Below are 12,401 nucleotides of genomic sequence, written 5' to 3' on the forward strand. Positions count from 1 at the left end.
CCCATCCCCTGGTATTGCATCTCCCCCCGGTATTGCATCCCCCCAGGTATCTCACCCCCCTTCCCCCGCTATTGCATCCCCCCCCGGTATGGCATCCCCCGCCCCGGTATTGCATCCCGCCTCGGGTACCGAATCCCCCCCCGGGCACCGCATCCCCTCCCTCCCCCCGAGCTCCCCATCCCCTCCCCCCCCCCGGGCTCCCCATCCCGGCAGGACGCCCCGTCCCTCCCAGTCGCCCCGGAGCGAAAGCGAAAGCGAAAGGGGAAGGCGGCTCGGGCCACGCCGGGCATGTCCGGCGGCGGCGGCGGCGGCGGGCTGCGGGGCAGCGCCGCGGAGCCCCCGCGGGAGCCCTGAGCCCCCCGGCACGGCCCGGCCCGGCCCCGGTGCCGCCGCCGTCCCATGGCGCGGCCGCCGCTGCCGCTGCTCTGCGGTACCCTCGCCCTCCTGCTGCCCTGGGCCGCCGCCGACACCGGTAAGCGGGGCTCCCCCGGGCTCCCCGACCCGCCGCCGGCACGCCCGCGCCCTCCCCGGGGTGCCCACGCCGTCCGCGGGGTGCTCGCTCGGCTTCCCGGGGTGCCCGCGCTGCTCCCCGGGGTGCCCGGGCTCCCCCCCGCGGTGCCCACGCCGCTCCCTGCATGCCCACACCTCTCTCTAGGTGCCCCGTGCACCCCCCGGGGTACCCACGCTGCTTCCCGGGGTGCCCACGCCGCTCCCTGCATGCCCACATCTCTCTCTAGGTGCCCCGTGCACCCCCCGGGGTACCCACGCTGCTCCCCGGGGTGCCCACGCCGCTCCCTGCATGCCCACATCTCTCTCTAGGTGCCCCGTGCACCCCCCGGGGTACCCACGCTGCTCCCCGGGGTGCCCAGGCTCCCCCCGGGGTACCCACGCCGCTCCCTGCATGCCCACATCTCTCTCTAGGTGCCCCGTGCACCCCCCGGGGTACCCATGCTCCCCCCTGGGGTGCCCAGGCTCCCACCCGGGGTGTCCAAGCTGCACCCCCGGGTGCCCAGGCTCCCCTCGGGGCACCCATGCTGCTCCCCAGGGTGCCCAGGCTGCACCCACACGTTCCTCTTGCACCCCCCTGGGTGCCCACGCCACCTCCCCACCAGTGTCCAGGGAGGCTGGGGGTGATTTTTAGGGTCCGTGAGATGCACGCACAGGAGCTGCATCACCGCAGGATTTCGCCCCGGGTGGGGTCTGTGAGTTTTCCACGGGACTGTGACTTGTCCACGGCTGAGCATCACTGCCAGACCGGGAATGTCACATCGCGTCTCACCTCTCCCAAAGCAACTTCAGGAAAAATCACCGTCGCGGCTCAGCACGGATGGCGAAGGAGCCAGCGATGACGACAGCTCTGGGGAGCCGCTGGCAGCGGTGGCAAGACCGTTAGGAAATATTTAATTAACTGAAAATGTGGGAATTGTGAAGGATTGGCGTGGAAGCGCAGGAAATAAGGCTGGAAGAGAATGCGAAGGTTCGGGACAGCTTTAGCGCTCTCCCTTCCTCTCATCTGCTGGGGAAGCTGCAATGCCTGAGAAAATGAATGTATTCCGATTTCTAAACGGCCGGTGGGTGCAGCAAGGGCTGTAAAATTACTCCAGTGGCAAAAAATAAGGCAGAAGAGCTGCGTCCGCTGCCAGGCGCATCTCGGAGACAGGCTTAGCTAAGAATAGCTTTCCCTGAAGGCAATACGATAGCCCCATCCTGGACCTGCAGACAATGTTCCTGGTAGCAGTGATGGAATCAGGACCGTCGTTTGGGGCAGCAAAGGTGGTTATCTGGGGTGTTAGAAAACAGGAATAATATTTAGTGCTTTTAATTCAGCTTCTGGATCATTTGGGGGGTGCCACAGCCCCTCTGGCACCGGCCGTGCTGATGGATCCCGTGGTGCTCGTGCCGGGCATCACCTCCTCTCCTGCTTTCCCTCCCTGGCACAGCTGACGGATTGTAAATGTTTTTCAGTTAAAAACGTGAAAAAGTTTTCTTTATTTCTGTGATTTTGGCATTTCTTGTGAATTCTCCGGTCTTGGGCGCAGACTTCTGAAATTTCTCTTTTCTCCACTTTTTTTGGCTTACGGTTTTTAAACCGTTAGCAGAAAATGAGCGCCGCTCTGGCCCGTTGGCTGATAATTTGCTAAGAAAAATAGTCACGTTTTCCCGGTGTGGCTTCTCTGGTGTCTAGTTGTGGTTGTGCATCCCCTTGCAGCTCTGCGAAGCCAGAGGGGGACATCTCCATGACGTGGGATGAGAGCACACGGCAGCATCTCCATCCCTGGCGCTCATCCTGGCCACGTGCCCGGCACCTGCACGGTTTGCGTCCTGATGTGCCAGGATGAGCTCACCCTCACTGGCATTATTGGAGATCGCTGGCGGAAAAAGCAAAGTGAAAACGTGAATTAATCACGCGAATACAAAAAAACCCCTGAATAGCGTGCACGCGTTTCAACCCGCAAATTTAATATCAGCAGGATGCAGGGAATTCGGATGGAAATAAAGCAGCCAGAGGTGTTTTCTCAAGAAGGCTGGTACCTGGTGCTGCGGCTCGTTTCGGAGGTTGGCTAACGATGCGACGAGTCTTTGAGCACTTGGGCTGACACATCAATGGGAAAACTCAACCGGCAAAGCTCAGAGGGAGCGGAGACAAGCGGAGAGATGCTTTTGGTCGTCCTGGGAGAGTCTTGTGAGCTTTTCCTTGAATTAAGCAGGAAAACAGAAGACAGACGTTGGGTTTTTTCTGTGTGCAAGTCCCTGTTGGTGCCCAGATCCAGGGAATTTTAACAAGCTGCTTCAATAAAAAAGCAAATAGGAGAGGGAGATTGTAGTTACTGCAGATCTCCTTGCTTGGAAGCAAGAGCTTTATCACGGTCACGGCTCTCCCCATCCATCCATGTTTTACACCATTTCCAAGTCACTGCCGAGGTATAAAAGAAAGCCTAAATCTTGGCCACGCATCTCCAGGGCTGTAGCAGCACTGGAAACCCAAATCCCCACAGATTTCCTCCCCTTTTCCACCTTGGCACATGTTTCGTCTCAGCAAACCAACTGAAGTCCGTGCAGCGATGGCACAAGATGCCGGGGTGGCAATCCTGGAGAGCAGAGATGCTGGAGTTCTGCCATCAAAAGACTTGGACATTTTTTGGAAGAGGAGATTATTTTACAGTCATATCAACTGGAAAAAAAAGTGCTTTGGTGGGATTAGGATGACGAGGTCAGGTTTAAAAGCTGAAAGGCATAAGCAGGACTCGCAGGTCCCTGTTTTTCCCTCATATTTTTGATGCTTCCAGATGGATTTCCCGCTGCGCTCCCTTTGCAGACGTGGCTGCGGCTTCTCTTGGCACTGGGAGGGCTTTTCATTCATTTTATGGCACGGCTTCAGGTCTGGCAATGTGTGAGGACATTGTGAAACGGCCCGTGGTGTTTCCTTAAAACACTCCCAGAAATTTCACCGCTGCCTTGAGCGGAGGCTGAGAACCGACATGCTCAGCACGTGTGTGGCCGCCGCATCACTCATACTCTCCGAGCACGGCGGCTGCAGCTCTTTGCGGTGTCCCGATGCCAGGGGACACGGCACGGACCCACCTGAGCACCGAAATGGATCAGACGCTCCCCCCCACCGCCCCGGGATGTTCCGCGAATACGTAGCAAATTGGGGCAGGAGATTTTTAAGATTAAGGAGATTTTTATCTCCGGGTGTTTTGGGTGCCTGGGGGAGCATGTTGTGTTCCTGTCCTCACTGCCACTGCACTCCTATCCCCGTGGGACTCCTGTCCCCATCGTGCTCCTGTCCCCACTGCCATCACACTCTGTCCCCGGCAGCTCCTGTCCCCATCACCGGTGCGTTCCCATCCCTCTCGTGCTCTGCCCTCGCTGCCATTGTGCTCCCGTCCCCGCTGTGCTCCCATCACCGTCCCGCTCCCAGCCCAACCGTGCGTCCCTCCATACCAAATGTGCATCACCCCGGCTGGGCACCGCTCCATCCCAGCGGGGCGTCGCTTCATCCCAGCTGGGCATTGCTCCATCCATGCCGGGCATCGATTCATCCACGCTGTGCATCACATCTCGGCCGTGCATCGCTCCGTCCGAGCCATGCATCGCTCCATCCTGGCCACGCATCACATCCCGGCCATGCATCGCTCCATCCTGGCCACGCATCACATCCCGGCCATGCATCGCTCCATCCCAGCCATGCATCACATCCCGGCCATGCATCACTCCATCCTGGCCACGCATCACATCCCGGCCATGCATCGCTCTGTCCCGGCCGTGCATCGCTCCATCCTGGCCATGCATCACATCCCGGCCGTGCATCACTCCGTCCGAGCCATGCATTGCTCCATCCTGGCCATGCATCACATCCCGGCCATGCATCGCTCTGTCCCGGCCATGCATTGCTCCATCCTGGCCATGCATCACATCCCGGCCATGCATCGCTCCATCCCAGCCATGCATCACATCCCGGCCATGCATCACTCCATCCTGGCCATGCATCACATCCCGGCCATGCATCGCTCTGTCCCGGCCATGCATCGCTCCATCCTGGCCACGCATCACATCCCAGCTGTGCATTGCTCCATCCCGGCTGTCCATTGCTCCATCCCAGCCAAGCATCGCTCCATCCCAGCCATGCATCACATCCCGGCCATGGATTGCTCCATCCCAGCCATGCATTGCTCCATCCTGGCTGTGCATCACCTCCCGGCTGTGCATTGCTCCATCTCAGCCGTGCATCGCTCCACCATGCATCACCCCATCCTGTCTGTACATCACATCCCGGCCATGCATCGCTCCATCCCCGCTGTGGACCACTCCAGCCTGGCTGTATATTGCTTTATCCCCGCTGTGCATCTCTCCATCCCGGTGCTGGAGCATCACCTCTCTGCAGCGGCTCGTGTAGGGGGACGGGAGCTGGCAGCGGGGGTCACGGGTGAGCCGTTCCCACGCTGTGGCAGGGGTCCAGGCACTGGCATGGTCTCAGGGCAACCAAGACACTTTCTCCATTGCATCAGAAAAAGAAGTGAAATTGTAACACCCTCTTGCGAAACCGACCTCAAATCAGGGCCAAAGGGGCCCTTCTGGGGATAAGAAAAGCCGTAACTCATAGCTCATCGCTGCCCCATTGCCCGGCCGTGGGCTGCAGCCTCCAGCAGGGAAAAAAACCCCATGGGAAGTGGCTGGAGGACTCATGCAGGGCCTGGAATTTTTCACATCCAGCTGCAAAATGAGCGGAGAAAAAAAGGGGGCGGTGAGCACAGCCGAGATGCAGCAGCTGGTGGTGGGATGCAGCCGGGGCTGTCGGCCCGGGACGGTCACTGCAGGGGGATGAAATTCTGCGAAAAGTCTTTGGCAACCAGAGGAGCTGCTACAAGTGACTGCAAACGTGCCAGAAACGGAGCTTTCTCCTTCTCCATCCCCCGTGCACAGGCACAACCCTCTCACCACCATCTTTTTGCAGGCTGGATGAGGTTCTCCTAGCCCCGGGGCAGCACCGACACTCCGTTCCCACCCCCTGGCAGGATTTGACCCCCTCGAGTGCCATTCAGCACAGTGAGCAGGGGCCAGAGGGTGCCTAATCTCCCTGTTGGGATCTTCATCTCTTTTTTTTTTTTTTTTTTTTTGCCTCTCCCCCAGCGCCAGTGCGATGCAGCCGCCCCAAGGACGTGGCCAACGCGCACATCGACGCGGGCAACAACACGCTGCTCAACGCCCGCCTGCGCTACACCTGCAACCCGGGCTACAAGCGCAAAGCCGGTACCTCCAGCCTCATCCAGTGTGTCCTCCATGACGGCTCCAGCGAGCCCAACTGGACCCGCACCACGCTGCAATGCATCCGTAAGCCCTCGCTCGGCAGCCGGGACGCGATGGGCGGCGGGGAGGGGGGAGACCTCCATCACCAGCGTGGTGGAGGAGGATACGGGGTGGCGTGGGTGCCGCCGTTGATGGTGTCTCTGCGTTGTGTCTTCCCGAAGGGGACCCGGCTCTTCCTCCGCTAACCCCCAGCCCTGAGGTCCCAACCGTGCCGCACACCGAGAGGACGACCCAGAGGGGTGAGGAAGTGGCAAACGCATCCCACGGGGGTTGGTTTGGGGCCACCGTGATCATCGTCACGGCAAAACCACAACCATCATGGTGTGGAAAGCAAAATATTTCAATTGTGTGATTGAATTAATTCCGTTGCCTGAAATTATGCCAGTTCGTAGCTGCCGGATGGGCTGTACGGTCCCCGCTGCGACCTGCCCGAGGCGGGCACGAGGCTGGGCACTGAAATAACGTTACTACCTGGAGCGTGCCTTTCAATTTTTTAAATTAAAAGGTTTTACACCATTTTCCCCAGCAAAAACCACCGACGCCAGCCCGACCTCCACCCCCTCTCCAGCAGTAACACCGGGGCTGCCAGGAGCTGCCAGCCAGTCACCCGTCCCGCCAGCACCTGATGGGCCAGCACCGGAGATGTCCACGCTGCCAGAAATGCCCCCACCCCTGGAGACATCCACACTGGGAAAGGGGATGGCGCCGGGGACGCCTCTGGGGACAACCCCTCTGCCCACCGCCCCCACGGACCATGCCGCAGGTCAGGCCGCCTCTCCGGGGGAGCTAACAACGGGGCTGCGTTTCAACCAGCGAAGGCTCTTTTACTTTTTCAATGCATTTCTTCTCTCCAACCCCCTTTTTAGTGAGGGTCCCCCCAGCATCCCCCCCTTTCCTGGCTTTGCAGCTAAAAATCTCCATTTCTCTCTTCTTTTCCAGTTTCCATCAAGACTGTGGCCTCTTTCCTTGGTAAGCTGGGCAAAAAGCTTCTTTTGGCAAGCAGGGGCTTATTTTCTCTATTTTTTAACCTAAAAGCCCTCCTCAAGGCTGCGGGAGGTTTATGCCGTGGTCGAGGGCAATAGCTCCAAGGGGGGAAGGATGCAGCCCCCGAATTTCTTCCTGGGGCGGGGAGGGCATCTCGCGAACGTGCACAAAGTGTTTTTGGCTCTTTGCGGAGCTGTGCCCTCGGCCTTGCGTTGGAAGATGCCCATCGGCCGCCGTGTCTCTCCCGCAGGGTTCCCGGTGCTGGTCGTGAGTGTCGTGGCCTGCTGGTGCTGCTGGAGGATGAAAATGTAAGTGTGCCGAGCCCCACGAGGTCTTTCCACCCCAGTGATGAGTTGTCCTTGGCCTCTGCGCTTTCCTGAAATTTGGGGAAAAGCCTTGGGGTGCCGGTGACACTCCTCTGCCCTCCGCAGGCGCAGGAGGCAGGACTACACGGTGGCGGTGATGGCCATCCCCATGGTGGCTCCTGCTGCTGAGAACGCGGAGGTGATGCTGCCCGGCATCTTCCCCACGGGCTGAGCACCCACCGCCGGGCAACTCGGTGCACCCGCCAGCCCGGAGGATGCTCGGGGCTCGGATGGAAAGCCGGATGCTTCCCTGAGTGGCTTCGGCACATGGCAGAGTACGTCCCGATCCCCAGCCGCCCTCCGCGTGGAGCATCCTCGCCCCAGGGACACGCGGCCGCTCTTCCCAGCCTGAACAAGTGACTCTTCATGGATGAGACCGCTCCAGCACCCGCAGGTGCGCGGGTGTCCCATCGTGCGGCTGAACGGGCGGTGGGTGAGCCCCGCGAGCACCCCGGGGTGGCGTGGAGGCAGTGGGTGTTCTGCATCAGGAGCCAAAATTCGGAGGAGGTGGTCTTGTGGGTGCTGGCGGGTGGCAGGGAGCGGGCTGGGGGCTGCCTGCCCAGGCGGAGGGTGTTTGGGGTGCAGGGGATGGGGTTTGGGTGCTGGGGGTGCAGCTGGGCTGCCCTGCCCCAAGTGGCACCCATCCCCTGGTCAGGAGCAAGGCCAGTTGGGCCAGCTGGACACCAGCCCCTTCGCTAGAGCCGTTTTGCCGCAAAATTGCCCCAAAACCCAGAAAGGAGCGTTGCTCGCGGCAGACGGAGAGAGAGGGACCCAGCCGAGCATCCCTCCGCCGCATCCTCACCCCCTTCCTGCTCTCTTGCAGCCAGTCACTGGTGAACCCGCAACCGCAGCGAAGGGTGCTGGTGCCGTCCCGCCGCGGGCGCAGGGGTCGGCCCTTTCGCACAGCTCAGGGATCCTTCGGAGGCACTTTCGGTACCGACCCCAGGTGCCCGCCGGCTCCTGCCGCTCGCAGGGGACCACAAGCAGGAACGATTTCACTATAGACACTACCGAAGACTGAAGGCAATAACATGACGTAGGAAATATTTTTCCTTTGCGTGTTTTCCCTTCGTCCTCCCTCATCACTTATTATCCACTCGTTTCCCCCTCGCTACAGAACAGGCACCTTTGTATTGATGCTGTTTTATGTATAGATGTGTATATATTGCATATAAAGTAACGCACACACAGCGGTTGATTTTTTTTTTTTTTGTCTGATCGGGCATCGCGGAAGCCGTGATGGTGGGGAGGACAGCAGGGACAGACAGGAGCTGGGTTGGGGTGAAATCCACCTCCGCAGCAGCAAGGGCTCACCGGCATTGCCATCCTCTAGAGGCAAAAGGTGACGGTAAGGTGGCAGTGCCATCGCTCAGCTGGACGGCAAAAGGGGTTTTAGCAGTCAGCTGGAAACCAGGAGGTATCTAACAACTTCTGCATCCTTTTCTTGCTGCTGCCTTTTGTCCTCCTGGTTGTGCCACTGCTCTGGACCATGGGAGCTGGAGGAAGCAGCACTTTGGATGTGTGACAGACCAAACCCTCCTGCAGCGGCACTGCCTCTCCCCAGCGTACCACAGGATGGCTGGAAAAAGGTGAGGCGGGAAGAGATCGCTGGAGGTGCCTGGTCCAACGTCTGCGCCGAGCTTTGCGGTTGCATCCAACGTCCAAATCTCGGGTGAGCTTCTGCCCGTGCTTAGGTGAGCGGAACCGGGAAAGCCTTTCTGGAGTCAGTGTTTCGAAAGCAAAAGGAGAGCAGGTGAAGCGGCTACCGTCTAATGAATAACCATGAAAATCAACAGGATGCATGAGCTTCCTCCAGCAGGCATGGCTCACGGCTCTAGGCCCATGTCCAAGAGCAGATCTCTTCCGAATTCAGTTTCGGTTTTGATCTCCGCCTGACACGGGCTCTGGTACAAGGAGAGAAGACACCATCTGATTTACAAGATCGCCACGCTGCTTGCACCGTTGTTACTGTGGTGGCTGGTAAATAAATATGACCCAGGACAACTTCTTAACAGAAGGGAAGAGAAAAAAGAAAGCATTAAGGCTTTTTGTTTGTTTGTTTGTTACAAATTTAATTTCAGCATTAAAAATGCTCTCCAGTTTGTCTCCGAGTTAGACTGAAACCAAACCAAAGCAGTTTTTCAGATGCCGCCTCTCCTCTTCCCTTATGGTTTGCTGCAGGGAGAAGGGAAACAGAGTCTGGGGAAATCCTTTGGCTGCAAGTAAGGAAAATTAATTCAGCTGGCAGAGATTAATGACTTCTCCCAGAGCTGACAGTGATATTTTCCCCATTGAAACAGGCTCCAGGAAAAAGCCCATTTTCTAGGAATAAAGTCTTTCCTTGGGTACTTTTCAGTGTCGCATTTCCTCTTCTTTTGGTGGATTGGAGGGATTTCACCGAGGCACGACGTGATGGAATAGGCAGGGATCTCCTGGCAGTTTGGTTACTAAAGTGTTTTCCTGGTGACCAAGGTAATGGAGGGGTAATGCTCAAAAAAAAAAAAAATAAAAGCTGTCCTGTCTGATATAGTTTAATTAGTGCATATTCTTCTGTGCAACAATGCAGGCCATGCTGACCAGCTCCTGGAGGGCAAGGCAGAGCTTTGAGAAAAGGTCTCAGCTCCTTGCAGAGAGCCTGGAGGGTTCCTCTCAGAGCTGGTCTGAAATCCTGCTCCAATATCCACCTGATTTTGGAGCTGGGATGTGAAAACGGGCTTTGTTCTGCACTCAGGATGGCTCCAGGGTGCAGCCAGGGCTCTGAGGAGCTGGAAGGCTTCGTTAGAGCTGGACAGGCTGTTCCTGAAGCGCTGGGAAAAAGGTGAGCGGTGTCAGAGAGCCAAAGCGCTGCTGTGTGCAAGCATGGCAAAGGTAGCCACCTGCATCCCTGCTGCCATTGCTCTGCGGGAGAAAGAGAGGAGATGTGAGAGGAGAGGAAGACTGGAGGAAGGCTTCCAACCTCAGATACAACCCCCTCACATCCAGGGAAGAGAGCAACAATGTGCCCAAAGCATCTCCTGCCACCTCCCTTGCAAGGAAATCCCTTACAGGACAGCTTGTTTAATAGCTGCAACAATCAAAATGTCCCTGTGCAGGTCTTTGCTGGTGAAGGATGAGGCTTTGCCCATCTCAGTGCTCGTGTCCCCTTGCTGACGGCTCGGAGCCATCCGCCACCTCTTGTTGTGGACATGGAGCTCCACCAGATTTACTGCGTGCTTGCAGATCCCTGCGCTAGGGAAACTTGGCCTTCACCGCACCTTCTGGGCAAGGATCAACGCCCAAGCCAGAAGGTGGGACTGAAGCAAAACTGAACCCAAAAGTCAGATTGTCACTTCCAGCCAGCTGGCAGGGGCGAGGGGTGCTCTGCCAACCCCAGATGGATGTTCGATTGCCGCAGCAGAGGCTTGAAGAGTCAAAAATGGGATCTAACACAACAAAACCCCCAAACCAGCCCCACCTGAGACCACAATTAGTCTCAGAAGAGAGGTCAAGGCTTGAGTGGGTCTGCGGGAACTGCAATACCACCCTGAATCATGCAGTTGGGAAGTCACCCCCAGATACGAGCCGGGGTTGTGAGCAGAAGCAAAGGGCTGGAGAGCTGTAGGCACAAGATCCAGCTATAGGATGTTCCCTGCTCACTCCCCAGTGCGATAACTCAGAACAGTCGCAGAGCACAGCCGCTCCCCAAGCGACCAGAGCGGCTCGTGAAGGCTCCCGATTCAGAAACATGATCTCAAAGGCCCAGGGAGGGGACGTACATGAGTCAAAGGGAGCTTCTTCACAACCAGCCTGGAGCTGGATTGCAGTGTTGCTGTACACCCTGGCACAGAACAAGCGATGGCAGCCCTGTCCTTCGCAGCCTCGCTCATCAGGTCCACTCGAAGGAAATGCTCCTAAGAAACAAGAAAAAAAAAAAAAAGGAACAACACCACTCAGAGGGAGCTGAGATACTGGAACAGGTCGTTTCATATTTTTTTTAACCCCCTGGGAAGTGACTTGCAACACAATGTTGTTTTTTTTTTTAAAAAAAAAAACAACAAAAAAACCCTCCATGCCCCTGGTGACAACAAAAATCAAACAGAAGCCAGCAGCAGCTCGCGAGGAAGGAAGTGAAGGAAGAGCTGGCAACCACTGCAGACAGAGAAAAGGGAACCTATACACTCGCACTGAGATAAGAAGTCAGGATCTGCAGAAGACAACACCCAAATGCAAGGACTATGGAGAAAAAAAAAAGTCTGCAACCTTGTGTCTTGCTACTGAAATCACAGTGCAAAGCAGTGTGAACTGAGGAAAAAATGTGACCTCAGCTATTCTGGTCTATGCCAGCACAAGCCAGGGCATAGCCCATGCTCAGCATGAATCTTAGGATCAGGGTGAATCTTACGACAATCTTCTTTTACGCTTCTCCACCACACATGCCCCCTCCAAACATCATCAGAGATGTGCAGATTTTATGGGTAAGTGGGTGCTGCCTCTCTCAGCACCTTTTTAAATTGGCAGCAGCCCGTCCTGCCCGAGATGTCACTGCTTGCAGAGCTGCCTCGAGACTCCAAATCCTAACGAGACAGCGGCGTGCCTGGGAGTTTGCCCTCCCCGGCCGTCTGCTCTGCCTCTGGAGTGCTCACACGTCAGCTGAGGAACTGCTGCAGCTCACAGGCAGGGCTGCTCAGCCAGATCGCACGGGATCGATGGCTTGCTTTGGTGCAGCGTCCTATGAAGTGCAGGTATCAGGGCCCTAAATGGCCCCACTTGAGGATTTGCTTACCTTGGAAAGATTTCACTTACCCCAGCCAATGCTAAAAGGTGTTCCAGAGACTTTGACATTAGCAAATACTTCTTTGCACGTGTCACTGCTACATAAAGCAGATTCCATTCATCCTCTGGAAACATGCCTAGGTTGGAGGAAAGATCAATAACTTTAGAGAACAAGAATGAACACCTCTGTCATTCTTCTAATGCTTCAGCTAGTACTTCTGGAAGGACACTTGGTGCTTCTCTGGGAGAGCATGAACTTGGAGAGCAGCACAGCTGTGCAGCACTCTCCTGCACTTGCTGTGCAGTTCCTGACACCACCGGTAGCTCCTGCCTCGTTCCGTGTTCTCCTTTCCAGGCAAAGGCAGGACTCTACATGCCCAGAGAAGCAGCTCTCTGCTACGTGTTTTCCCACCTGTCGGGCACAGACTTGGCACTGGAGGAGTTTCTCGGTCTCTAGATTTACTCTGCAGGCTCCTCTCTGCTCACTGGGAA

General features: G+C 57.1%; 3 protein-coding genes across 10 annotated transcripts in view; 1 reads left to right on the plus strand and 2 right to left on the minus strand.

The window, feature by feature from the left end:
• Window positions 1-299: 299 nt before the first annotated feature.
• On the plus strand, window positions 300-8,461 carry LOC142415618 (uncharacterized). Of its 3 annotated transcripts, none has more exons than XR_012777510.1 (8): window positions 300-472; window positions 5,632-5,832; window positions 5,970-6,047; window positions 6,335-6,571; window positions 6,748-6,777; window positions 7,043-7,100; window positions 7,224-7,586; window positions 7,981-8,461. XR_012777510.1 is itself a non-coding variant. In XM_075514242.1 (7 exons), exons 1-7 carry the CDS (start codon window positions 400-402, stop codon window positions 7,327-7,329), a joined length of 783 nt encoding a protein of 260 aa, XP_075370357.1. In that variant the 5' UTR covers window positions 300-399; the 3' UTR covers window positions 7,330-8,461. The 3 variants fall into 3 exon arrangements, 1 of the variants encoding a protein (XP_075370357.1); XR_012777487.1 differs by having other exon boundaries at window positions 7,224-7,551; XM_075514242.1 differs by having other exon boundaries at window positions 7,224-8,461.
• SBSN (suprabasin) lies at window positions 2,606-5,153 on the minus strand. 3 transcript variants are annotated; one of them, XM_075513998.1, is made up of 2 exons: window positions 3,946-5,153; window positions 2,606-2,694 (listed from the first exon to the last, which is right to left on the minus strand). In XM_075513998.1, exons 1-2 carry the CDS (start codon window positions 4,708-4,710, stop codon window positions 2,629-2,631), a joined length of 831 nt encoding a protein of 276 aa, XP_075370113.1. In that variant the 5' UTR covers window positions 4,711-5,153; the 3' UTR covers window positions 2,606-2,628. The 3 variants fall into 3 exon arrangements, with proteins under 3 accessions (XP_075370113.1, XP_075370205.1, XP_075370032.1); XM_075514090.1 differs by lacking the exon at window positions 2,606-2,694 and adding an exon at window positions 2,888-3,172; XM_075513917.1 differs by lacking the exon at window positions 2,606-2,694 and adding an exon at window positions 2,888-3,340.
• Window positions 8,462-9,785: 1,324 nt separating the features above from the next.
• The window catches only part of FBH1 (F-box DNA helicase 1), a 30,642-nt gene continuing 28,026 nt past the window's right edge, over window positions 9,786-12,401 (minus strand). For all 4 annotated transcript variants that reach the window (XM_075513438.1, XM_075513350.1, XM_075513270.1 and 1 more), the window contains 3 exons: window positions 11,940-12,046; window positions 10,913-11,047; window positions 9,786-10,055 (listed from right to left, as the gene is read on the minus strand). In XM_075513438.1, coding sequence (XP_075369553.1) covers window positions 9,936-10,055; window positions 10,913-11,047; window positions 11,940-12,046 — 362 coding nt within the window. In that variant the 3' untranslated portion in view covers window positions 9,786-9,935. The remainder of the gene's footprint in view (window positions 10,056-10,912; window positions 11,048-11,939; window positions 12,047-12,401) is intronic.

This window comes from Mycteria americana, chromosome 1, assembly GCF_035582795.1.
Source record: "Mycteria americana isolate JAX WOST 10 ecotype Jacksonville Zoo and Gardens chromosome 1, USCA_MyAme_1.0, whole genome shotgun sequence".
NCBI classification, from domain to species: Eukaryota; Metazoa; Chordata; class Aves; order Ciconiiformes; family Ciconiidae; genus Mycteria; species Mycteria americana.